This window comes from Puntigrus tetrazona, chromosome 14, assembly GCF_018831695.1.
Source record: "Puntigrus tetrazona isolate hp1 chromosome 14, ASM1883169v1, whole genome shotgun sequence".
In the NCBI taxonomy this organism is placed as follows: Eukaryota; Metazoa; Chordata; class Actinopteri; order Cypriniformes; family Cyprinidae; genus Puntigrus; species Puntigrus tetrazona.
This window is the reverse complement of record NC_056712.1, coordinates 16,339,947-16,367,179: the sequence shown is the minus strand read 5'-3', so window position 1 is coordinate 16,367,179 and position 27,233 is coordinate 16,339,947. Positions and strand designations below refer to the sequence as shown.

The 27,233-nt window shown below is 38.2% G+C and overlaps 3 protein-coding genes across 4 annotated transcripts; 1 reads left to right on the top strand and 2 right to left on the bottom strand.

Moving 5' to 3' along the window:
- Positions 1-1,082: 1,082 nt before the first annotated feature.
- Positions 1,083-13,398, bottom strand: efemp2a (EGF containing fibulin extracellular matrix protein 2a). Its single transcript, XM_043257975.1, has 11 exons — positions 13,207-13,398; positions 9,296-9,561; positions 9,059-9,107; positions 8,131-8,343; positions 7,415-7,537; positions 5,587-5,703; positions 4,033-4,152; positions 3,805-3,924; positions 3,587-3,710; positions 2,822-3,017; positions 1,083-1,990 (listed from the first exon to the last, which is right to left on the bottom strand). Exons 2-11 carry the CDS (start codon positions 9,389-9,391, stop codon positions 1,829-1,831), a joined length of 1,320 nt encoding a protein of 439 aa, XP_043113910.1. The 5' UTR covers positions 9,392-9,561; positions 13,207-13,398; the 3' UTR covers positions 1,083-1,828.
- A 2,729-nt stretch (positions 13,399-16,127) lies between these two features.
- On the bottom strand, positions 16,128-20,615 carry fibpa (fibroblast growth factor (acidic) intracellular binding protein a). 2 transcript variants are annotated; one of them, XM_043256570.1, is made up of 11 exons: positions 20,467-20,615; positions 19,954-20,051; positions 19,669-19,867; positions 19,467-19,593; positions 18,927-19,027; positions 18,530-18,663; positions 17,720-17,828; positions 17,537-17,600; positions 17,375-17,461; positions 17,191-17,288; positions 16,128-16,456 (listed from the first exon to the last, which is right to left on the bottom strand). In XM_043256570.1, exons 1-11 carry the CDS (start codon positions 20,499-20,501, stop codon positions 16,387-16,389), a joined length of 1,122 nt encoding a protein of 373 aa, XP_043112505.1. In that variant the 5' UTR covers positions 20,502-20,615; the 3' UTR covers positions 16,128-16,386. The 2 variants fall into 2 exon arrangements, with proteins under 2 accessions (XP_043112505.1, XP_043112506.1); XM_043256571.1 differs by having other exon boundaries at positions 20,327-20,585.
- Positions 20,616-22,537: 1,922 nt separating this feature from the next.
- On the top strand, positions 22,538-26,114 carry ccdc85b (coiled-coil domain containing 85B). The gene is made up of 2 exons (XM_043257062.1): positions 22,538-23,375; positions 23,487-26,114. Exon 2 carries the CDS (start codon positions 23,648-23,650, stop codon positions 24,248-24,250), a length of 603 nt encoding a protein of 200 aa, XP_043112997.1. The 5' UTR covers positions 22,538-23,375; positions 23,487-23,647; the 3' UTR covers positions 24,251-26,114.
- Positions 26,115-27,233: the final 1,119 nt, after the last annotated feature.

Sequence of the window (27,233 nt, the reverse complement as noted above, 5' to 3'; positions counted from 1 at the left end):
ACAGTGTAACATATACTATTTAATGAATGATATATATATTTTATATAGGATAAGCAGTTTGGAGAATGAATGGTTGGGTGTACAGTACAGCACAGTATAATACAGTAATGTACAATAATATATAGTGTAAGTATAATATAATTCAAAAGAAGACCATTTCAATTATAATATATTACATTACATTATATTGTATTATATTATTTTATTATATATTATATATTATTTTGAAATAAAAGGACAATTTCTGTTGGAGCAAGACATTTTAATTAAAATATTTAAAATTACTTATTTAAAATGTAGACTAAATGTAATATGTTGTATTAATAATTTTTAATAAACTATCATTTTATTACAAAAGAATTCCACTTTGTATATGTAGCTGTGTCAACTAAAAGGGCCACTTCAGTTATCATTTTAATTAAAATTAATTTAAAAATCATTTAACATTACACACACACACAAAAAAAGTTAACTTTAAATTTTTGCTAAATCAGATGTGAAAAAGGACTCCTACACACAACTGTGTACTGTAACTCTTGTGAGATCATTATCCCTTAGCCTCAAGAACAATAACTCCATTATGATTTGGGCCACTGCAATTCCATTCAGAGAAGTTTTCTTTGTCATTCTCAAAATTGAGAAATAGCCCTCTTGCTGCCAGTAATAGGGCCGAGTTTAGATCCAGAAAGCTCTATTAACCTACATCTGTAGCTAATACTGTATTGCTCAGAAAAAAATTATTTTTAGAATAGTGTGTCCTAAAATGTAACTGTCTTGCACCTTAAATATTTTTCACAAATAGCTCAGACATGAGCCTGTAGATTATACTGAATATACAATGTTATCAGCTCTCTAAATCAGCTCTATTTCTTGTCGGGCTTTGTGCTAATGAGGCTGCAGAGAGGCGGACAGCAGCTCGGTGGGGTTCCAGTCTATCCCGTGGTTAGATGAGTCAAGAGATCAGAAGGGTGGGAGGAAGGGTTAAGCAGGGCACGTGAGCGAGACTTTCCATTAGGTGGAAGAGGATGCATAGCAGAGAAATGCCAAGAAAACATCCCAGCGGGAAGGCAAACATATAGAGGTCTGGAGCCAGAATTTTATAGTCTTATCAAATTTATTACAGTAATAAATCCAGGATCGAAATACAAACAACGGCAGCGTGGTATAAAAAAAAAAAAAAACTACTCAAAGTAACATGAGCGTTATTGATGGTGGTGGTGGGGTAGAGGTTTAGGATGACTGAGTGGTTACTGAATAACAACAATGAATAAAAACAATACTGAACTCAGAGATGGAGTATACGTAGTGGAAAATTAAAAGAGGCTTTTTGACACTAAGAACGTACAGAGATACTTTTTACAGCCTTGATATTGTTATTGCTACATTTATTCGATTAGGAGGGATTCATTATCATTGATGACTTCTGAACTGGAAGAGCAAACCAGTGGAAAGAGTCTGCGGAGCTGCAGCCCTCATCCTGAGAAAGAGGCTATTTTTAGAAATGACAAAAGACAGTTTACATTGGTTGTACAGCAGGTTTGGAGTCATAGTGCAGCTAGTAACTTTGCCATTTTCCATATGACACAATATAGCGAGTTGTTATCTTGTCCTTAAGATATAGTGCCTGTCTCTAATAGCCTTTTTATTATTTATGATGTAGAGGTTGTATAAGTTGGTACATCTCTCATGAAAATGACTTTTATACAATCTTGGAAATGATGTCTGTCAGCTGCCAGACACATCAGCTCATAAACCCTCCTTGTTGGATGAATCAATCAGTGCTTCCACTCTTCCACCCCCTTTTTCCCTCTCTGGGCATCTCTCTCAGCTAAAAGGCATGAGGCCCAACATAGATGGTCAAGCGCAGGACAGAACTGGTGTGGTAGGTCACGAGCGGGTTCACGGAAACCATCTCTAGATCCAACACATACTCACTGGGGCCGTTCACGGCGCGGGCGAGAACAAGCATGGCGCTGATGTTGTTGATTTGCTGAGGAAACAGATAACACAGGCACGCGATTCAAAATTTGACTCTGAGAGAAATGTAGTAGGATTCAAAGGGGTCTTCTTGATTATTCATACACCAGGTTAAAGGTTTTGGGGCCAGTTACATTTTTAGGAAGTAAGTCTCATTGGCTGCATTTATTTTGTCAAAAATACAGTAAAAGAAATTGTTCAAAATAACAGTTTTGTATTTTCACATATTTATAAAAAGTTAATTTATTTGTGTGATGCAAAGCTAAATGATCCTTCAGAAATCTTTCTAATATGCTCATTTGGTGCTCAATAAAAGTTTGTTGTTGTTGTTTTTTTCTTTTAATATTTTTTATACCATTTTTAAAATATACTTATTTATTGTTTCTGGATTTTATTTGAACTTTCTTTAAATAATGTCACTTTTAATCAATTTAATGCATCCTTGCTGAAAAGTATTAATTCATTAAAAATTATCCGCACAAAACTTTACAATTATTTTTATCACGTTATCATGCTATTATTGTTAGTTAGCTGTGTTTTTGCTAGTTTTTGACCTAATCAAAATAACCCAACGGCAGTTTGATTACGATTAAATGTAATGCACAATGAAAAATCATTATTTTTGAAAATTGTTAAAAATGGAATCCGTTTTTGCAAATCAGCTCCTCATATATTGAAGATCATATTTTGCCAACAGGGGAAGAATAAACTGTATTCATGCTTATTGCGAGCGTGTACTGGAAAGCAAGACAAAATAATTGAAAAAACTACTGTATGTTTCGGTATAGTCCGAATATATACCAAATTATTCTTTCGAATATGTAGTAAATTCATTTTTAAGTACCCTGATGTAAAAGTCTCCATTGTCATCTCCAGAGCGGATGCGGAAGCTGTTGTAGGCTCCGGGTAAGACACTGGTGGCCTGGATCTGAAAGATATCTGAGGGGACGGAGCGCTCTGACGTGATGCTCATGTAGCGATGCACAACAGAGTAGGGCATGTCTCGACAGCTAGGCTTTGTGATAGGACACGTACAGCGACTGGATAAAGAGGGAAAATTACAACAGTTAAAACAGATTTCAGATACATTTTCCAGGACTAAACCTAAGTGAATAGAAAAGATGTGATCTGACCTGCACTGAAAAGAATCGACACACCAGTAACATTTACACGGCTTAAACAGAATTGCCCTAAACTTCATACATAATCTTAATAGAATCCACTAGGTTAGGCTTTTGCATGACTAATAACTACGTTAGCCACAACTGTACCAAATTATACAAGAATGTGTACCATATGTCCAGCAAATTGGCTTAAAATTTTGGATGCCATCCATCTAGCCAGATATTTCTTCAGAAATGCCTGACCACCTGTTATTCATTTAAAGCTTGTGGAACAGCAGATTTTGTTGAGACATGCTCAGAGGCACAGACTGAAGAACTGGCCTCAGATATGGAAAAATAAATAAACCATGTCAGGTATGTCTCAACAGGCACTACTGAAAAAGAATAGACAATTAATGGAGAGGAAAATATCTCAGACGTTCTGATGCGTGTGAACTGAACAGCCTGCGAGCGCTTCTTGTGGTATTTTCGAATCGCTTACTTACTCTGACACTTGCACGTAGGGTTCCTGACAGCTTTTGTTGTTAACGCATTTATGACCTCCGTGAATGTTCACACAAGTCTGTCCATCAGAGCACTGATGAGCTCCTGTCTCGCATTCGTTTATGTCTAGATACAAAAACAGCCACAAAAAGAATGCATGTCTGTTATTTGCCCTGCGAGTGAATGTGGGAAGCGGAGAGAGCATTAATTCGTGGTGAACCTTGGCAGAGGCGCGTGCCCAGGAGCTGATATCCTTCAGGACAGACACAGGAGAATTTGCCGTGCTCGTTAACACACTGATACTGGCACAGGTAACTGGAGTAGCTGCACTCGTCTATGTCTGAGGACGGAGAAGGAATATGCTTCATTTGTAAGATGCATAAACATTTTTCACAAACGTGTATTTTTTTGGTTTTTCCACAATTGTTTGTGTTTGCCCTCGGCTTACCATTGCAGGCGAATCCGTCTGGTCCGAGCTCATAGCCTTGCTCACAACGACACAGGAATGTCCCGTACGTGTTATAACACCTCTGACTGCAGGGGGCCCCCATGCCACACTCATCAACATCTGAGAGCAGCAGAATGACCAAGCAGACAGGATTGTGCATCAAAACACTAAATCATAAGGCTAGCAGTGAAGAATAATTATTTCAAACATACTTTCTGAGCTGGAATGGCTTTTTTTGGCGTAAATCAATGTTTTAGGAGGCCACAAAATCCAAAACTCTGTTCTTTTGTTTTAGGGAAACAGTGTGCCATTAATTTTAGTGCAACCAATGAGACAAAACGTAATCCACATTCCTGGTGTTACTGTGTATAGTTCATCAGTATAGTTCTCTCCAGACGAATATCATCCAGATTATCTTAAATTAAAAGACTGAGGCATGGTTTAATAGACAGGATTAGACGATAGTTCAGTTTTGGACATTAAAGTCATTTTTAAAAACGTACCTTAGAATAAAACATTACTCAGATTAGCGTTTAGTTTAGGAGACGGTTTAAGCCTTGTTTGTGAAACCAGAGGTTAAGAGAATGGTTTACACAAAAGTGACAATTTTCTGAAAACGTCACTTGCTTACCAGCAGGTCCTCTGCAGTGAATGGGTGTCGTCAGAATGAGAACAGCTGATTAAAAATATCACAGTAATCCACAAGTAATCCCACCACTCAGTCCATCAAAGGCATTTTATCTTTAAACTGTCACTTCTGTTCTGGCTTTGGACTGACTATATACAGTATTACTCTGGTAATTTAGGCAAAATTACTTTTTCACTGGAGAAATCAATATTATAGATAGATTACTTGTATTTCAGGCATAAATACATCTTGATGGATTTTTTTTTTGTTGTTGTTGTTGCTGTTTTTTTTTTTTACAAACAAAGACTGTTGTCTTGTGGATTACTTGTGAATCATTGTGATGTTTTTATCAGCTGTTTGAATGGCATCCATGCACTGCAAAGGTTGCACTGGTGAGCAAATGATGTCATGCTAAATTTCTCTAAATCTGTTGCGATTAACAATCAAACTCATCTATATCTGAGATGGCCTGAAGTTGCGTACATTTTCAGCATGTTTTAATTTTAGGATGAACTATTCCTTTAATCGATATTACAAAAAGGCTATTTTGACAGCATTTCAGCAAAATGGAATTCATTCACTCACTTTTTATGATCCAATCAATTCTTTATAGATAAAATCGAGTCCTTGTCCCATCTTATTTTACTTGGAAATAAATCCAATTACGAAAGCTAAAAGTGCTGCAAACAGCAATTCACACTGACTTTAATGTCTCGATTTCTTGTTTTCCACTCTTTTGCTGGTTTATATTTTGGCTCTTACTCAAAGAAAATGAGGTGTAGGATGGAGTTGTGTAAGTACGTGGGTTTGGATTCCAAGTGCTTGTGTGTGTGTGTGTGTGTATAAGAGTGTGTGTGGGGTGGGATGGCCTATGACTCAGGGTATGGCAAAACGGGGCGTGGGAGTGAGCGTGTGGGTTGGCTTACCAATACAGGAGCGATTGTTGCCAGCCAGCTGGAAACCAGGCTCACACTGGCAGGAGAATGAGCCAGGGACATTAACACAGCGATGTTGACAGTAGCGGTACCGGCACTCGTCAATGTCTGAAAAGTATTAAACATAAAATTAGAACACGTATAAATCAATTGTATTCCTCATTGGCATGACTGAGCAGGCAATGATAGATTATCTTACCATTTAATGTCATTTAAAGCACCAATATACTCTCTGGAAATTAACAGCAACAGCTTGAGTCAAAAGTGTGATATTTATAGATATTTAAATATAATTATTAAGATAATCTTTCTAAATTATAATTAAGATAATATAACTTGAAGAGATAAAAGATCGTTTAAAGGCATAGTTCACCTAAAAAGAAAAATTCTGTCATTAATTATTCATGTCGTTCTACACAAATTGAGATATTTTTTGATGGAATTTCCGACCCTTTATAGACAGCAAGGGTCCTACCATGGTCAAGGCACAAAAAGGTAGTTAGGATATCAATAATCAGTCTGTGTGATAATACTGGTTTAACTATAATTATACAAAGCTATGAGAATACATTTTATGCACAAAGAAAACAAAAGTAATGACAACTGTCATTCTCCTCCAAATCACATTTTCCACCACTATGGAGAGTACCTCGATGCATGCACATTGCTTTCCTCTGCACATAAACAAGGCTCAGCGAATGTCAGCAGAATTACATGCTTGCAGTTACCTTTGTTTTCTTTGGCCACAAAAACTATTCTTGTAGCTTCGTAAAATTACAGTTGAACCACTGAAGTCACACTGAAGGACTGTTTTATTGATGTCCTTACTGCATTTCTGGGACGGGGAACATTTCAGTTACAGTGCTCTCCACGAAGGGTCAGAAAGCTCTTGGATTCCATCAAAAATATCTTAATTTGTTTTCTAAAGATGAACGAATACAGGTGAATGAAGGTCTTATGGTTTTGGAACAACATGAAGCTAAGTAATTAATGACAATTAATGAACTAACCATTTAAAGATAATATAAGCAAGTAATAACTTTATTAACTTTTACCTGCAAAAATAAATTAATATTTTAATTAATTGTACCAAAACCGTCCTTTAAAAGAATAAAACACCCAAAATGAAAGTATGTCAACATTTACAGCACACTTTCATGACCTCAGACTTGGTGATCTCTCGGTTTCACCATCTTTGCATCTAAATAAACCAGCTATAACTCTGTGAGTCCGTTCCCATAAATCAGTCATTTAGGTGACTTTCATAAAAGAAGATATTCTTAAAGTGTACCTATTATGGATTTTTGAAAATGAGCTGTCATGCGGTGTGTAACACAGTGAATGAAAAACTTCCTGCAAAGATTTAGATCTGAAATTGCATCATGTATAAAGTTAAAGAGTCGACTCTGGATGCGTTGATGTGGGACTCCCAAAACCAAAATATGAACCCATAATAGGGGCATATTAAAAATATGGATAACAGCTGATGAATCACACAGAATTCCATATTATGGAAAAATAAAATACTGTGGAAGTGGGTGGGGACTGTTTGGACACACATTCTTCAAATTATCTCCTACAGGTTACAAACAACTTAAGACTGCATGAACAATAAAATAATTTTAATTATTGGGTGAACTACCCCTTTAAGCGTACTTCGTTGTTACAAAGTAAGACTTGGAATGAACCTAGTATAAATAAATGAGTATAAATAAAAATGACACGAGTAGAAAAAGAAAAATCCATCTTTGTGACAGATTTTTCCATAAATTATGTTATGGTTTTGCTACAAAATGAAACAGGAATTTTCATTTCTCACCAATGCATTCTGTGCCCACTTTGCGATACCCATCTGGACACTGGCAGGAGAAAGAGCCTTCTGTATTGAAACACTGCTGACTGGGTTGGCAGTCGTGACTGTCCTGTTCACACTCATCCACATCTGTTTTTGTGAGACAGAATCGAGGAAATTTATTGTGGACACATCTCTGGTTCGGTTTTTATCTTTCTTTGTCTTCTCAGTTTTGGCCCTGGAGCCGCCATAACTGTGGAATGTAGATATTGCAGCATTTATTGGTTCACAGCTCATGGGAAGTAAAAGCTGTGTCTACATACTGTTGAGGTCTTGAGTAACGTTATCTCTATTCGCTTCCTCTTGACGGTAGACGACAGCTGGGATGCCTCAGTCTTAGTAAATTCTTCGACCCCCTGCAGACCGGCCCCCTGCCAAGACTTCAGCGTGACTCCCACAGTTGTCTGAGCGCGAAAAAACTAGCTGACCATTTCCCCCGACCACCTGTTTCTGTCTGAGTCATTCAAGCGCTAACAGTCAAAACTAAAACGCCGCATGCAATAATCCCCTCTTTCACCATCCCGTCCGCTCATACAACTGATTCTGATTTTCGGTTTTTGATCCGGACATGACTCGGTGACTTTGTATAATGGCACGCTACTGTTTACAACGCTGATTCCTGCGAACTCGCAGGCCGTCTGACACCTGTTCTTGCAAACACGCTCTTGTTTTCACACACTCACCCACGCAGTTGTCTCCCTGGGGCTCAAAACCTGGAGGGCACGGGTTGAATGGCTCGCTGGCCGTGTTCTCCAGGCTGGGGTGGATCTGGTTTGGTGGTTCAGGGGCAGGGATGAGCGAGGCAGAGCGAGGAAGGCACAAGTAGCCCCCATAGTGGTTAAAGCACTTCATCTCTCCCTTACAGGCCTCTGGGATAGTCTCACATTCATTTATATCTGTGGACACACATTCCAGAATACACAGGTGTTTGTTGGTGAAAAGCACACTATATGATAACAGTTAACAGTTACAAGACACGTGCATATATTAAACACTAACACTTCAAATTATTTTAAATGTGTAATATTACATTACCATTGCATTAATATACTAGCATTTTATGCTAACAAAGGATGCATGTTTTAAAAGTAGTATTGTGAAATGTTTTCTGTTTGAATATATTAAATTTACTCCTGATGGCAAAGCTGAATTTTCCCCATCATTACCTTAATGTCCCATGATCCTTCAATAATCATTCTTATGTGCTTTTTTGGTCATCAAGAAACATTTCCTATTATTATCAACGTTTAAAACAGGTTTGGTGTTAAATATTTTTGTGGAAGGTGTGATACATTTTGTTCAGGATTCTCTGTTGAATAGGTAAAAAGAACAGCATTCATTTGAAATAGGAACCTTTTGTATCATTGCATGTCTTTACTGTCATTTCTGGTCAATGGAATGCATTCTTGCTGAATAAATCATCTTACAGTGCATTTATTACATATTGCATATTTTTAAATAAAGATCAAGTATTTCCTTATTTAACTATTGTATAAAGTAAAGTGAACTTCTACATATCCTTGGTCAGTGTATTAGATAGCATTGAACTCTGCATAGGGACCCTTTGTATTGATGATGTTTTAAGTGTTTTGAGGCAGTTAAGTGTTTTACCTTTGCAGTGTTGAGTCTGTGGATCCCAGTGATATCCATCTGTACATTCCTATAGGAAGAAAAAAAGATTATTATTTATTGTAGCGTACTTTAGAGGAAATATACCATACGCATATTGCATAGTCACACATTTTGCGTGAATATAAGACATGAAGATACAATAACGTAACATACATTAAGAAGATGTATTTAAAGAGAGAAAAGGGAGGGAGAGAGACGGGTTTCGTTCCTCCTTACCGTGTAGGTGTCAGTTTCTGTGGGTGGCTGTGAAATAGCGCAGTGGAGAAACACAGAGATGCACGTACAAAAGACCAAAACACACCCGGGCCGCATCCTCACACACACCTTCTACACGCTCTGATGAGCACAGGCACAAAAACACCTCCAAGAGCGTTGACTAAAGAGAAACAATCGGACAGACTTGCGCTCTCACACATACACACTCTCTGGTCGAGTCTCTGGTGTGGATTAGATGATGCTGCGATGAAGTTTCACTGAGGAATCTGTGGATGAGAAACAAACAGATTGAGAGGTTTTTGCGCATCACTGCTCGAACGCATACAAGTAATGCCGCTGTATTAGTCACAACTAAAAGTAAAAACAGATGCCTGCGGTTTACTGCAGCTTTATTAAGTGTACAGGCCTAAAGTAGTGTCAGGGCCTGCCATTTAATATTAATCTACACGGCCGCTGAAATTGCTTGATTACCAGACTCCCCCTAGTGGTTGTATTAAAATTACAACATAATCAAAAAGCCTTCAACAAACTCACTAAAGAGACCAGATGGACTTGTATAGTACTGAAAAAAGACAAATAATTGTTTAATTATTGTGCAGTAAGTGTTTTTTATTTTTTATGAGATTTTTTCAGAGATTTTTTTAGGATATTTGTGATACTTTTATGATTCTTGCGAGATAAATAAGACTTATAAATATTATTTACACAGTAGCCTTCTCCAAGGTGCTTCAGAGTACCAATAGAAATAGTACATTTGCTGAAAATAAAATAAATGGTAACATAACTAAATAAATTAATTAATTATGAATAAATAATGACCTAACAATGATCCACCAGGTCATTCTAATTGGCCTCTGGGACCTAGAAAATAGAAATGACTCACTATACTAATGCATTGTGGCCTTGTGTTTATGTATTGTTACTGTTGTTTTTTGTATAATTGTTTGTTTAGTAATTGTTGTGGAAGTGAACTGATGTGAGACAGTACGTGCAGTGAGATTCTAGTCAAATTTAGTCAAAGTGTCACTGAAGTACTTTTTGCTAGTTTCAGTAGCTCCTTTCTGCATTCAGTATTATTAAATATGAAGCCTTTCTGGCTTTTCCCTAATGTCAAAGTTCCGCACAGACCTATTAAATGCAACTCTGTTTTCCTGGCCTTCTTTTCTGTAAACACACACATACGTTGACATTTACATGGAGGGTGCGCGCAAACGCTTAAAAGCAGCATGGAAACACAAAAGCTGCTCCAACATGACACATGCAGAGCCCAACAGTAGCTCTTTTCTGAGTTCAGGGAGTCCAGTCTGAAAGTATTGTCATGTTGACTCAGTGCGACAAACAGCAAACCGCAGGGTGACGTGCGAATCTGCACATTCTATCCCCGCTTCATCAGCCTCCAGATAGAATTGTTGTGCTTTTCCTCCCAAACCGCACGAAATGATTCAAGCCACTTACAGTAGCCGCCGTACACTGTACTGAAAGGCTGCGACCAAACAAACACGCTCGCAAATCTCTCATCTGTGTGATTTACCCGCTCCTGCTGACTGACAAACGTGCTACTTATGGTTTATATAGCGACCCGCAAAATCTCAAAGCCAGCTGTCCCTATGGTGTTGCACCGGACTGAGGAAAAAACGGAAATCAACCATCACAAACAAAGTCAAAGCCAGCGAGAGAACGGTCCAGGCGCTTGGCCCGGAGTGTGGGCAGTGTGGAGGCGTGGGTAATATCGTCCGCCATCGTGTCTGAGTGGCACTTGACCTTCTGGAATGCCAGCGGAGAGGATGTGGGCAGCGCTCTGAATAACGGTCAGCCGGACACTCGCTGTGTTTCCCACAGTATCGCATTCCCGGGAAAACCCCCCAAGGTTCGCCGGAAAGGTCAAGTGTGGTTACCCAGAATGCCCTCGTTTAAGTCTGCTTTTTTTTTTAATTTCTGTAGATGTGTCATCATCATATGGAGCAAAATGAATAAACGTGATAGGCATGCCTCTGTTTGCTTAACATTTGGTTGGCTGGTATTCCCATGACTTTTGTAAAGTCTGCAGTGATTATATGGCCGCAAATAACACAAGTAATAAAGACTGGACTTCATGGGCGGACCACACACGTGTAATGACAAACGCTCTCCTCCTGCCTCGCATTCACCCTTATAAACACGCTCACACTAGTCTAGTGTCATGTCTCCGTGTGCTCAGCTGGGCATTAAACTCATGGTGGGCAAAGCACTCAGGCAGGGACTCCAGGTTTAAACTTTTCTGGTCAGTGCACTTATAATTTTATGAATACGACCTCCTCTCCTCCCACCTGTACAAACCTAAGTGGGGTTTTTATGTCAGGACCCCCATGGCTGTACTGGTAACAAAGGGGGCATAGACGCATGTATTCATTGTGGTTTTTGCCCGAATTAATTTGACACTAAAGCCACAATTTAAAATGCATTAGATGTAACATATCAGTAACATTTAGGGACAAATTTGCACTATTAAATAGTTACTATACTATATAGTTGCATGCATGTAACTACTAATAAAGCACATAGCTTGTTCTGAATAGTCATATTATAGATCCCTAAAACTTAAAATGGTTGAGCTATTTAATATGTTTGTCGAAAGCGTGATGACTTTTAAGATGATATAAAGTTTAGATAAAGATAAAGTTTAGATGAATATAAAGTTCAAAATAAACATAATTTATTTGGAATAAAAATATTTTTGTAGCACCTCAATTGAATGCATTCTTGCCAAACAGAAATATACATTTCTGAGTGATTCTTTTAAAAGTTAGTGTATATGTTATAAAGGTCTAAACAAGATCCTCGGTGGCCATCAGTGATGCTTGCTACTTCCATATTGCTTACTTTAGCAGCCCAGAGAAGACAAATTAATATTTCCAAATACCAAAAATAGAAAACTAATGTGGCTACAACAGAGGGCCCCAGTCTGATTTACTTGACTCGCTGTCACACTCTCTGCTTTTATATGAATGCTCGAGTCAGCATCCAGCCATATAAAATAAAACATCTAACATAAGTAATTAGCAGAACACATAAACAAACGTGACGTAACAGCAGTGGCCTGTGTAAGTACAGTAAAGCAGTGTTCCCTGTTCTGATGTCACACAGCCATTTTATTGAGCCTTCGTTCTTATAACAACACCTGTGCATCCAAAACGATTTTGGTATAAAAATTCCCAGCACTTTGTGTGTCCTCAGAAACCTTTGAGAGTCTGTGCGTAATGTTCCCATTCTGCTGTGTCGTTCACATCAAATCAGCTCATATAAACAGACGGGAGTTTGTATGAATCAGCTTTTTGTCTTTAAAAATAGAAACATTATCCAAACAAAGTCACCCATTTTACGCTCGCAGCGCTCAAATAACAACGTACAGTCAATGGCATAAGTCTGGTTGTGAAACAGAGGTTGGAAACGAGATTGGAAAGTTTTGCAACACTTCAGACGTGTAGAGATGTGTAAAGCCATCCTGATGGTTGAGTAATAAACGCTGAAACAAAACGCAACAACGTCTAATGCATAAGCATGGAAAGTTGGCAGATGTAATAAGATAATTCGCCGGTACGTATGGTAGGAGATGTGGAATGCCGAATAATGTGATTGATTGTTCTCTCTCTGGTGTGCTGTCTGTAGTCGTGGATGTTTGGAAGAGAGCTGGAGAGTGTGCGTGACGTGTGCAGCCTCGTAGCAAACCGGCCAGTTGAAATTTTCCTTAGTTTGCCCTTTATGGCTTTCTCCTTCTGTGACATAACTTCAATTCAGCGTGACGTGTCTGCTTTACTTAGAGGAGCAGATCCACAATGGCCCAAAGACCCCATGCAAACAACAGCTACTGGAGTACAATGACAATATATTACAGTGCAATATTAGATTTTCTTTCGCAAACGCGCTATACTCACAGGCCGGGCTTTCTTCTTGGCTGTGTTCTTGAATGCAGTGGTTTTTCTTCCTTCTTCTTCCGGTGGATCCCTCTCTAGTTTGTTTCAGTGCAGTGGTGGCACGTCTTCTCTTCTATCCTCACTCCTCAGCCTGATAGAGAGTGAGTGTGGAGACGGACAGCTGGACTGTGAATGTATGCAAGGGAGGGAAAGACGGAAGAGAGGAGAGAGGGACAGCCCATTCCGACCCCCATACAGCCCCCCTGCACGGCCATCCTCCGCCCCCAGACCCCCTCGTCTGACCCCCCAGGAGGAAAATTCCTGGTCTGCGGCCCAAATACCAAAATTCCAAATGTGTCCAGCTCAACGACAGAACAACAGCATACATATTCACACACACACACATGGAGCCAACCCCCTCCATACACACATATGAACCAGTCACACACACACACACAGGCAGAGACCCCACCTGGTTTCATTTAAACTCGCCCCCCACAGCCTGCGATTTTTTTTTTTTTTTTTTTTCTCTTTCCCCTCCACCTCAAGTCACCCTTCATCTCTCCCATCTTTTTGGTCTCTTGCTCTCTCTCTATTCCTTTCATTCGGGCTGGATATTTATAGCTTGGGAGAAGCTGGTGGAATGCAGACAAAAATTAGAGAGCAAACTAGAAAGAGAAAGAGAGAGAGAGAGGAGGCAAGGGTAGAGGGAAAGAAGGGAGGATAGGACCCGCGTCTGCTTGGAAAAGTTGTTCGCTTTTTTTTTTGCCGTATCTAAATATTGAAACTGGAAGTATTACTAGAGAGGCAATGGAATAACTTGCATTTTTACTGCTGGTACTCTTTTGGGAGTTTTGATCTATCAGTATGATAGATTCACCTTTAGCCAAAATGCATATATGATGTTGACATATTATTTACTGCGTTACACAGATTTTTGTCCCGTCATAATGTCACCCGCATATGTGTTATCACACGTTGTGGGTATGTGAGTCATGAGTACAGAGGAAATGTAAGTTATTCAACACTGAAAACAATTTTTGGTTCAAAAAAATTCCCCCAAATGTTGTCTCAGCTAGCCAAAGTCTGGACTACGAAATTCAAATTGAGCAATATTGCTTTGCTGATTTTAAAACATTACTGTTAATTATGTTTTGTTGTAAAAGTTGGAGCGTTTGCAAATTGTCGCCATTTTTTGTCAAGATTGTGTCATTGTGGCAGTTGTGTACGAGTCTTTTAAAACTTATTCCAGCTATTTCTTGCGATTATCGTTGATTTGATTACAGAGACCGTCTCGGCATTTAATAACAAATTGTTCAGTCTCATCATTATACATCCCTATCATTGTATTCTACTGTTTGAAACTGTTCAGGGCTTTGATACAATCTGTATTGTTAAAAGCGCTATATAAATAAAAGTGAAGAGATGTTTGCTCTGTAAGATGACTGTTCTTACAGAAGCAAATACATGAACATATACATAATTTCTTGTTACTGATTGAAATTTGCTATACATTTGCTAGAAATCTGTAGCTGCCTTTGGAAAAATGACTTATTTAGTCAAATAAGAATCTCAAATTAATGAAAAGATTGGAAGTTGTTGGAAGTTTGTTTGTTTGTATTATGAAATATTATGATTAAATTATATTCAGTGCTTTCTAATAATTTTGTTTTACAAATCTCCAAAACATAAAAGCTTAAATCTCTTCACAACAGTTAACTGAATAATAAAGTTTCCTCGTTGATTTGAAATCAGCACAAGCCAATAAAAAAACATGCTTAATATATAAAGGCATTCACAATTATTGGAAGAACTACAAAATATTAATAATACAAAAATGTGCATTGCATTGGCACTGAAGTACCTGTTACATCCATGGAACCATTAAAGGTGGTAAACCAATGGTAAATATTTTAGATTATTAATATGATCTTCAAAAATTCTTCTTTCAAAATTAGTTCAGTGAAGCATTCCCCCAAAAATCGTTCTTCTATGGCATGACTTTTTCTTTTTCTCCTTTACTTTTAAGGATGTAATATTGAAATCAGAATAGCAGCTATAATGCTGTTATTTTTGGCAGAAGTCATAAGAATAGTATGTTATATGTAATTACAAACTAGTAATGAAGAAACAACCGCACCCTCACTTGACCAAAAATTATTTATAAATAGTAATAAATAATCTTTGCTCAAGTGAGTGTGCGGTTGTCTCTTTTCAACCAGTTTTTATGATTTTTTCTACAAACTGCACCTCTATAGGAGTGCATTTGCCTTCATCTTATTTACCTCAAATACAATTACAAAAACATGCCAGACATGTGCTTTTGTTCAATTGAGGGCTTTCATATACCGCGTATAAAAAAGAAATTATTAAACATTGCAACTTGTGTCCAGTTGCGCATTCCTGATCAAAATCAGGCATCGCATTCAAACTTGAAATTATACGAAGAAACAAACATCGTTTTGCTCTGCACATGACAAAAGGCCAAACAAATCTGTTTGCCATTACTCTTGTACCAAAACACCTCTAGAGTAATGTGGTAGGCCTGACAGCTGTCATTACATACTATTATGGCAAAAACACACACGTACACTGTGCCACCAAGGCCTGACAAATTGTGACCCCCCACTGATTTCCCAGCCCCCAGTGGGCCCACACACAGACCTCACACCCATCATACATCCTTTTACCCTAGTCAAGCCAGAGGGGTCAGGAGTATATGGGTCATAAAGACACACATGTAAGCCACAACATCCTTTGGACCGTTAACCCGTTATTTACCATTAAGACCCCCACATTATGCCAGTCAAAACAAGTATGATCAGTGCTTAATCTTGTTCTGAACCATCATTACCAAATATACTGTGGTTTTTTTTTCCAGAGGATTTGTTAAATGGGAAAACCCGCAAAGCAGAGTTCACGAAAACACAATGCAGACAGTGTCTGAGGAAATCATGCTGTGTTTATTTACAAGTCATACAGTTCTGGAGGCCAAGGGGTGAAAGAATGAAGCCAGGATAGAGGGAGAGGGAGGTGAAGAGATGGACAGCTGGTAGGGGGGGACATATTTGGAAAAGGATTAAAAGAAAGTAGATGATGAACTGGGGGAAATTAAACATCAGGCCAAATATTCATCAGATGCACGACTGCATGCAGATGAGTTATCATTAAGAGAGAGGAAAGGCAAAAATGGACTCTTCTTTAGTCGTGGTACATTCTAAGGATGCAGCTTTTGATGACTCCCATGTACCTGGTCCAGACGGCATGGTGCCTGAGAAATAAAAGAGGGAGAGAGTTTTAAAAATGTGTCGCTTTTATGCAGCCATTAAATGTTCAGTTTGTAAATGCATGTACACTTTGAAATTTTCTTCATAAAAACTACCATTGAAAAGTTTCCAGCTTGTAAGACGAAAAAAAAAATGCTTTTATTCAGCAAGTATATATTAAAATGATAAAAAGTGACAGTAATAATGTAATAAATGAACAAAAAATGTTCTTTTGAACTTTGTATTCAGAAGAATTCTAGAAAAAGAAAATCTGTTTTTAAAAACAAAGCAGCACCACTGTTTTATATATTAGAACGATTTGAATGAATTCAAATATATTTAAAAAGAAAACATTTTAAATTGTAATGATATTTCAGAATGTCATTGCTTTTACTGTATTTTCTGACTGAATACATGCAGGTTCTGGTGAGCATAAGAGAGTCTTTCAAAAACCTAAAAGATTAGTGCAGCTTGAGATAAATAAATACTTTCTAAATGATTGTGTTGTGGTTTATGTTTGCATAGACACAAAACCTCATTCCACTGTGGTTAAACCGCATTAAATGACTGGACAGGAAACAAAGGTGACTACAGATAAAACAATGTGCATATGATACAGTGACCCCCACTGGCTGAAAAGAGAAGTTCCTTTCAACACAGACCTCTTTATGCAGCAATTGTTGGAAAAAAAAAATTATGTACAAACTGTAAAGTGTACAGTATACATAGTGAGACTTACTTGAAGGTGTCAAGGATATGTGCTGAGTTAGTATAATGAGTAAGGTAGAGGTTCACGTCTATTGATGTCCACTTGTCTGATCGACAAGGTTCAATAAACTGAGGAAAACAAGGAATAAATGCTTTGTGAAGACTTAAATCTTACTTCAGATCTGATAGATGCTTTTATTAAACTGAAAAGGTACCTTTTCGACAAGGTCAATGAAGAAATCACGAACATCTTTTGCGTTGATTAATTTGGCAGCGATATTTACGAGGCCCCTTGAAAGATTCTACAGCAGGAGATATTTTGAAATCAAGAATCGTGTAGAAAAACATGAATTTCACAAGAATATAAACCCTCTTACCTTAAAATTGGCTTCCATCTCAATGAAGACATTAGTTTTACCCCTCAGAGCGGTGCACACTAAACTGAGTAGATGAGAGCTTTCATTATTCACATGGCTGAGACAGAGGGAGTAATCATGAAACATTAGTACATTTACAATGTATCTCTCTTCTCCCGTTCCAGATCACTCGCTCACACACACCTTTTGTGTTGGTCTAAGAGATCCTTGTCTGTGATTAGAATTTTGAGGTCTTTGAGGTCTTGAAGGAATTCCTTATCCAGATCTACATCCATGTCCTCCATCATGTTATCTAAAGGAGAGAAATGGGTTTTGAGAGAACAGACAAAGACATAAAAGGAGGATCTTTTGTTCTATGTCAATATTTTTCTAAACCACACATTTGGTCAGACTTACAGTGTCCTTTAATAACCTCAGACTAGATGCTCAAGAATATGCAGATTCACAAAATTACGACATTAATGTATCACTCTGAAAGGGTTTATTTGACCAAATGACCAGCTGATTTATATCCACATATAGATACAATCATATATATATATATATATATATATATATATATATGTGTGTGTATGAATGTATATATATATATATATGTATATGTGTGTGTATATATATATGTGTATGTATGTATGCATGTATGTGTGCGTGTGTGTGTTTATTTATGTTATGCATCACTTTCAATGCAGAAATATTTTGAAAAGTATGACCATATAATTATCTCAATTAATATACAGCTACTTAAATAAGCAAATAAATAATTGTTATGATTATTATTACTATAATGCCTTTATAGATAGATAATATTACAGAATAAAAACTAAAAAAATAGTATATAAACAAGTGGCATCAAAATGTATAGAATGGGCTACATGGCATAACATTCACTGAGTTAAGTAGCCATTATACAAACGTATTTGACCATTCAATGCCACGATTGACCAATTCCAAGTATTGCAGATGGCTGCGTAAGAGCTGTGTAACTGGTCTTACCCACAGCTCCTAGAGTCCAGTTGTTGATGAGCTGCCCAGCACAGAAGGCAAAGTCCTGGAAGGTTAGATACTGCAACTTTTTCTTCCCCGTCTCAAACCGATTATTGGCAAAGAACACTATTGCAGCATAGTCTCTGGAGGAGGAATTGGCAGGATCATTTAGCAAGAGAAGGTGAAAACGCACTAAATCAACACTGAAGCAACTGTTCATGGGAACTTGCATTCTCACAATTTTTACTAATATACAATTGGAAGAATGGATGTGTATAATGTAATAACCATTCTTTATTGTTGTTGTTGTTTGGTTCCTCGTTTTTTGACCTCAATTCTACCAGCACTATGGATTCATTAGGAAGGTTTAGAAAGATAAAAACATCCCACAAAAAGACTTTCTCACCTGGCTAATTGATCAGGTAGCAGAAAGTGCTGCCGTATGTTTTCCACCAGGGGGCCTTTAAGTTCTTCCACCACTTTGAACACTCGTTTGAAGTTGTCAAACTATATTTAATAAGATATACACAATCGTTTAATGTCCAAAGGTGCTCAGAAACATATCCAAACGTAAATCTTAGCTACCAACTAGAGGTTTATAATCATAGGGTGCGTTTATACTTGGTAGATTAAACTGAATCAGTTGCTGCAGCAGATCTCCATTTATGCAACAAAGCATTTTTAAATCTGTTTTGACTCCTTTACACATTTTATAAGCTATTTGTGAGCTTATAAAAATACCACCACGTCTACACATATACAACAAGTGCATGTAGCCCGGCACATGGTTTTGGATTTGGTAAGCTCACAAAATATGTCATAAAGCTGTCTAGGTTGGGCAAGTTACCATTCCTATGTCTTCCGTTTCGTATTAGAAATTACAGCATAAATGTTAAGAATGTTCTTTTATGGACCAATAGAAAAAGGAGAACCGAATTTAGCTCACCTGTCTTCTGCAGCTCTTCAACGTAATGCCTGTCTTCGTGCTAACATCATCAAGGTCTTTTTTGGTTCCTTTGGACAGCTTCTTTCCCAGGACCTCTCGGACAAACGAATCATCAAAAGCATAATACCTAGAAATTAAAAAATGCAAATAAATGTTTTAGGTCGAATAACCCAAACCGATTAACACCCAAAGCGGCGCATACCTTTCGATGAGCATGGCTTGTCTGTCGGGTGGTATCTGAAAGAGAAGCTGATTGGCTAGTTTAGCTGGGTGGTGCAAAAGTCTCTCGCACATCTGGAAAGTTCTGTACTGGTCCATGGTGTCACTGAGCAGCACTTCTGCACTCGCCTCACACTCCTCCATGACACCTCCTTCTATCCGCACCTTCACTGCATCATTCACTATAAGCCCGGCCACATTCACAAATACATTAACGACTTCTTAAACAGATATTGCAATATTTATGGTAGCGTGGATAACACTCTACCTGTATATCCGTTCAGCCACAGTTGATACACCTCTTTGTCCATAATGGTGGTGTTTCCAACAAATACATCCAGTTCCACAGACATCTTGACATCGGCACTATATAAACCGTGCAAAGTCACATGGTCATGGTCAGTTAATGCTAAACAGATGACTGGACATTGCATTCAATGTTATTTGTGAGTTGCAATAGTAAACTGGCATTACGAGTGTCAATCTTTGACACTAAAGTCAATTGCAAGACACACAGACAGTAGCTATTCCTGGCACAGAATTAAAGCTGCGGCTATTAACCAGCAATTATCTCACTAATCCATAACAACCAAATGCATGCTACATTACAATGTATTTTCAAAAACACTACGCGCACCCACCGGACACAAGCTGGTCACTCGCAATCAGATATCACAACATTAGCTCTCGTTTTGCTATGTCTAGTTCCTTTCGACTTTTACCCGTCGAGAACATAAGCTTATCTCATAGTTAAGCGTGCACGCTGTTTAAATATTATTACCAGGAGTTGGTCATCGAGGGGTAAATGGTAACCATCACGTAAATATTTACCAAACCCTAACTGTCCCATCTAGCGACTACTTTACATCCATAGCAACGGCAACACTGTCGTGACTACTTCCGGGTGTGCGCCGCGTTCATATTACGTCACTTCCACGTGACTGTGTGACGCTGTAGTTTCTGTTAACGGGTGCTCGAGTATCGTCACAACTCTACTCATTTTATTACTGAAGTTTTACATTCATAAATGTACATTTTCTAATAGAAAACCCTGTTTCCCAGTGTTTTATAAAGAACTGGAATACTATTTATACTATTCAAAGAAGCACTAATAGAAAGGCAATCAAAACTTTCCAGCTGTCTGTCTTTAAATTTTTTTAGTGATCTGAAGGCCTTGGTTGTGTGTTTCTTTTTCTCTTATTTTATTTATATTTTCATTTAATCCTATTGATTTATTTATGTATTGTCTATTGTATTATTTTGTATCTGTTGTTCAATGCATAAAAAAAAGATTAAAAAATCAAATAAAAAAAGTATCATCACAACTGTATATTAATGAATGTTTTAGAAAACTGATTTTTTTTGTCATGCCATTATCATGAAACAGCACTATTTTCTTTAAATAATTTCCCAAAATTTTTTTAGAACATTGCAATATTTTAATGTACATACTAGTGTATGAACTATATAATATAACAATATACACTATAGCATTATGTTATTGATTTATAATGTTTTACTTTATTTTAATGAATCTAATAGACCTAACTGAATACTGAGCCCACCATTAACTAAACTTACGTCTTATAGGCCTGGTTAAATAGTGCTGTTTGTGACTTTGATACTTTCCAATGAAAAAAAAGGCATAGTTAAGTCAATAGTTATGTCAGCTGTAAAGTGAGATTTTGGATCGCCGAATATAGTGTTAAAAGTTGTTGATTGTGATACAAATATAAAAGGAATGCTTTTAATAAAAGAATCCATTGTGATGTCTGTAACCTCTTTGTGAAAGCAGGTTGTCACATGTTTAATTCCAAGTAGAGTTAACCTAGAAACTGAGAAGTTAATGGCATCACAATCCTGCCCTATTAGTACTTTGTCCTTGAGCTATTTACTAGGAGGAAACGTCCCTGCCCTAGCATACGAAACCATCTGGGTGGGAAGTGTCAAATTAACTAACCTGCTCACTTTCACACGAATCACTTTATATTTCTTTTTATCGATTCATTTGCTTATTGGTTTTAATTAGATTGTACACGGATCACGTGCAGGAAAATGTCAGATTTAATGTAAGATTTTATAAGTTGATGAAATGTAAAATGTTTAATACTACATTTTAATCAAAAGGAGGCAAATTGTAAGTGGACTTACCTGACACGATCGTATTTAATGTTTTAGGTGTTATGCATTTGATGATTTGTTTGCTGGAGAGAGCCTCTGCGGACTACAAATCTTGAAAAATATCATGTTCATTCATTTAGCGGACACTTTTACCCAAGAGACTTACAAATGAGAAACACAGCAGTTGTTAACAATACAAAGTTTCAAACATCGTCTAAAACAGTGAGCTATAGAACAGGGAGATGTTAAAAAACAGTAAAAGCCTAAGATTCGTTTAAAGACTTAGTCGTGACGCTATCAGGTGTTTACAATTAAGTAATCTCTTACATTTCCAAGATTAGACTGAAAAAGACATTCTCTGTGTATAATGTGTCTCATGTGTATAACCGTGCCTTCATTACCAGATTATTAGAATGCATTTTATTACAATAATGTCGAATGTTCAGTCCCCTGCGGCAAACGTAACTTTAACAGTTCAAATTGCAATTAACTCTCACTAAATCCACCGAAGGCCACAAGTGTGTTTTCAACGCTGCCTTATTATTTTGCACCTCTCCCCTATTGTCCTGCATGCCGTTGCACACCCCTCCCTCTCGTTTATCCGAAACTGTGGCCTGTTTCCATTCTCGCAACCCCCCCTTTCACCCCAGGCCCTGGTTAACACCCCACATTGTTATGTCCTCGTGCTAGCAATTGTGCCGGAGAGCGGGGCGGAAGGATGTGGCTAAATACCCCGGCTTAAAGCAGAGAAAAAGCCTTTGTCACCCTTTTCCGTTAGTTTTGTGCGTGTCCAGTGTCTCATCTGGACCTCATCTAAAGATATGTTTCTCTGTAAACCCGTGTTGATGTCCTTCGCTGTGCGTCTTCGGCGGGTTGCAGCAGTGCTGTGAGCTTTAGGCTTAGGAACAGCTGTGGGAGAAGGGGAACTCTCACTGTCCAGGATACAGTGCAGATTTTTACGGTAAGGGAAGAGGGGAGGGGGTGAAGAAGGGAGGGGAGGAGAGCAGGAGATGGGGGAAGACATCACTGCCTCCCCAACCACCACCACCACCGCCAAAGGAAACACTGTAATCTCAAGGAACATCAACGAATTCCTCAGGAATCACCGCGAAGGCAGCCGCCATACATTTCAGCGTCGTTAATTCGGATTATCCGACATTGTTTCTTTGTAAAAACCGACCAATCGCGCGCAGCACCAGCATAACCAGCCTGTCCTACATTTCGCTTTTATTTATTTATTTTTACGTTCGTGCGCACGCGAGCGATTGGATGTATTTTTTATTATTATTATTATTTTTGCCTGTTTAGACGCTAAATAGCTCCGTGGTCGTTCGCTGGGGGAAAAAAAAGCGTTTCGGGGCGGAGAGAGACGGATGCGGGCGGACATTGTGATCCCTGATAATACAGAAGAGAAGAGATGCTCCACGGGGATTATTTTAAACCTCCGTGTTGACCTCTCATCCCAACCCGAGGAGCGGGGACGAAAGCGATTGTGCTTCGGCGATTCCCAGAAGCCAAATACGGAGAAATAAATGCTGCCAATTACAATTTAAAGCACCGGGGAGAGAGGTAGGCCCGTTTGGTGTGTCACAATCAGGCTTTTTTTAATATGTTTTAATCGTTGGAGGCTGCAAAAAAGCAATTAGCGTATATGAATCGTGTGTTTCCCCTTTATTATAGGGTTATAAATAGCAGAGCGAAGAGGAAATGGAGCGTTTTCTTCGTGCGTGGATGAGGAATGTCGCGATCCATTTACACTGACAGACATCTCATGTGCCTCGAAAGAGCTGTTTTATGGTTTAACCGCTGTAGTAGCGATTGACGGTGAATTTGTGTACAATATGGGGAGCGACAGTGAAATACTGAACCGGGAGCTGTCAAAGATGTCCGATGAAGACTTGCTGGCTTGTTCCAAGGAAGAGCTGGTGAGTCGACTCCGCAGAGAAGAATCGGAAAAGATGTCCGCTCTCATACAGCGCGGTCGATTAATCAAGGAGGTCAATAAACAACTGCAGGGACATCTGCTTGAAATCAGGGAACTCAAAGTCATCAACCAGAGGCTGCAGGAGGAGAACCAGGAACTTCGGGATCTGTGCTGCTTTCTGGACGACGACCGCCTGAAGGTGAAGAAGCTGGCCCGTGAGTGGCAACTGTTCGGCCATCACGCTGCTAAAGTGATGCGCGAGGACCTCGGAGGATACCTCAAGAAGCTCGCCGACCTGGAGAGGATGCAGGACGGCCTGGTGAAGGAGAACCTGGATCTGAAGGAACTTTGTTTGGTGCTCGAGGAAGAGTGCGTGAGCAGAAGTGATTCCAGCCCGGGCGGCTCCACGGATCTCAATATACCGTGCATGGTGGCCCGGGACGTGGGCGACGGGAGCTCCAGCACCGGGAGCGTTGGCAGTCCAGACCAGCTGCACTTGGTGTGTTCACCTGATGACTGAAGGAGAGGAGCAGAGCCATATTACTTTACCCTTCTCTCTCGATGCTGAGACTTTTTATGTCTACTAAAGTAGTTTACATTTTCTGACAATGACATCTCAGCTATTTCGGTGGAAATAGACCAAGACTTCTAAAGTAGGCTAGTTTACTCATGGCCTTTTGATGCCATAAATACAGTTTCTCTATATTTCATTGATTAACATTTTATAGTTGGCAGACCTTTAACACTTGAGTGAAATTATTGGGTGCCAGGCAAATCAGAATTATTTTTAAGCTTTAAAGGAAATCCAGCTTAAAGGCACAGTTCACGCAGAAATGAAAGTTTCTTCTTAAGTTACTCCCCCTGATGTCGTTCCAAACCTTCGTGACTTTCTGCTGTGGAATGCAAAAGAAATTGTGTTGAATGCATTTTTGCCTATTGCTACAAATATACCCGTGCAACTGGTTTTGAGGCCCAGGGTCATATATTTTAATGGTTTACCTGCATGTTAGGGAACCCGTAACATCATGCGGGTTAGCTGTTAAATTATAGAAATGTTAACTATGGATTAACTAAGTTGTTCAGCTACATGGCTAAAATAAAAGGGAGGGGGTCACTTGTATATGGACAAAAACACTATGGCATTTTTCTGAATATCTTCTTTTGTGTCCTTCAGAAGAAAGTCATACAGGTTTGCAATGAACGTGAATAAATCAACTTTGATTTATGTTTCTATTAAGATGGTAGGTTTATTTTTTGGAAGATGACGACTGGTTTATACCTGGTCTAAGCTAGTCGAAAACTATTTTGACCAAGGTGACCAGTTGGTCCAAAATTGGTCTATTGCAAGCTTGAACTTTCCACGATGTTCAAAAGCTTCTGATTTCCCAACAGGCCTATTTATTGTATTAGTAGCATTATTTGAATTGTATGATTTTCCAAGTGTTGCAAGAATGTTTCCTATCATCTCCTATAAGGGTTGTAGAACAAAAAAATTTAGTTTTGGGATCGACATTTTAAACAACATTGGGAGAGACTAACCATATTGCTAACTTATACCAGGTTTTACTGTGCACTGATCCGTTCACGGGCTGATGTTTCTCCTACGATGCACTATGACAGGGCTGCAATGAATCTTGAATCTTTAGAGATTCACATTTTTACTGATTAGAGCCATATAATATGTAGTGATCTGTTTAAGATCATTTACAAAAAGCACTGAATCATTTTCAGCAACGGAGAGGAAATGGTAGTATCAAAGGATTGTGGGAAAGCGAAGCCTCCATTGATCAGTTTTTTTGACGTAATATGGCTATATCACGGAGGCCCAAGAAGATTCACTGGAAATGCACGTTACTAGACCACTTTTCTACAATAGGAGATAGTTTTTTGTTTCATGTTTATTTTGAACTGGACAGTATAATTCACTAGATGTAGTGACGTGTGCTCCACTAAACTATGTTGCTGTGCTCTGCACTGAATCCAAAATGAACTATCTTTTGCATTAACCCCACTTTAACTACACAGCTGTACTGTACAAAGCTTTTTGTGTTCAGTTGTTGCTTTGACATGACTTTAATTAATGCACACTGAATTGACACTGATGTTCGGAGGGGAAAACATTGACATGTAGTTTTAAAATTATTGTGCTAGATATTGTTATTAATATAGTCATTTTTGTTGTATTTGCTGCATACTACAAGACCCTCCTACATAGGATTGTTCCGTTGTACATGTTTTAAATCCAAATATATGATCAGTATTATTTCAATGACTGCAGTTTTATAGCTACAAGACCCAGCTCTCTGATTGGTTAGCATTTACTTTGTTTCAGGCTATGCTCATTGTGAGTGAGATAGCTTTAAATACACTTGACTGACACACCACGTCCTGTCCTTGTCTTTTTTCCCTTCATACTTTCATACTTGTGTGTGGATATATATATATATATATATATATATATATATATATATATATATATATATATATATCTAACAGCATACCTCTCTTCAGGTCTTTCTGCTGTAAAATGTTTAATGGCTTTTTAAGGAACGCTTGTGCATCTCTCAATCATGATTGTATTTGACTGCAGAACATTGTTTTGATGATAAAACTAAGCATTTATTATCTAACTAAGATGGGAGATAGTTATATGTTAAGATGCCAGGTAAACTTTTAAAACAATCTCACTGATTTACATTACAAGCTTTCAGAATTTCACATCATGGACATATAAATATCATTAATTTTAAAATTGCGTGTTTTTTCCCTCTTTGAATGTGAGCACCAGTTGAACATGTTTCACATATCTCCTTTAGTTGAACTATTGCCAAATGTCTTTTTAAATCGTACTGTTTTTAGAATCTTCAAAGAACATTCAAAACTAATGCTTGCAAAATAATAAAGTGAAATTTACCCATGATATTTGTAAGGAAAGTGTTCGTTTGGCTTAGCAAACATTCAGAGAACATTAGAAAAATGTTTCTTAGAACTTAATGAGAATGAGGGGGGAAAAAAATGTTGAAAACATATTTTTGGTAGCTGATGATGCTTAAATGTTTTTCTAAATGGTCAATATAAACTGTTCTATTAGAAAGAAAACTGTTTTCTGATTCATTTCAGGCTTTACAGGGTTAAAGTGTAGATTTCCCCTCAGAAAGGACTTCTAAAGAACATGGATGAAAATTTCCCAGTCATGTCTTAATGAGGTCTTAGTCATGCTGTAGCTCAGGCCCTAATTTATTGATGTTTCACTGGTTTATTTTTGGCACGCTGTTTACACAGCCAGAACAGTAATACTTTCACTGTGCCTGGCATACAGAGGTCCTTTCAGCAAAACATGTGCTCGCCAGTTCATTTAGTACAAACTCTCTCTTCATTATCTCAATCATATGTTCTCATGTCTACGCTAAGTGACTCAGAGCGATAACAGAGGGCACAGTGTGGAGGAAATAGGGGCACTGTCTTTATTTCATTTGTTTTCTGTATATTCAAGATGTCTTGGC

What these genes read in the sequence shown, in the direction of transcription:
- efemp2a (XM_043257975.1), bottom strand. Translation starts at nt 9,391, where the DNA reads ATGCGGCCCGGGTGTGTTTTGGTCTTTTGTACGTGCATCTCTGTGTTT. An exon ending in AGTGGGCACAGAATGCATTG is followed by an intron (nt 5,704 to 7,414) that starts GTGAGAAATGAA and finishes AATACTTTTCAG; the next exon opens with ACATTGACGAGTGCCGGTAC. An exon ending in CAACAATCGCTCCTGTATTG is followed by an intron (nt 4,153 to 5,586) that starts GTAAGCCAACCC and finishes TGCTGCTCTCAG; the next exon opens with ATGTTGATGAGTGTGGCATG.
- fibpa (XM_043256570.1), bottom strand. Translation starts at nt 20,501, where the DNA reads ATGGTTACCATTTACCCCTCGATGACCAACTCCTG. An exon ending in GTGGCTGAACGGATATACAG is followed by an intron (nt 19,868 to 19,953) that starts GTAGAGTGTTAT and finishes CCGGGCTTATAG; the next exon opens with TGAATGATGCAGTGAAGGTG. An exon ending in CTCTTAGACCAACACAAAAG is followed by an intron (nt 17,601 to 17,719) that starts GTGTGTGTGAGC and finishes TCATCTACTCAG; the next exon opens with TTTAGTGTGCACCGCTCTGA.
- ccdc85b (XM_043257062.1), top strand. Translation starts at nt 23,648, where the DNA reads ATGGGGAGCGACAGTGAAATACTGAACCGGGAGCTGTCAAAGATGTCC.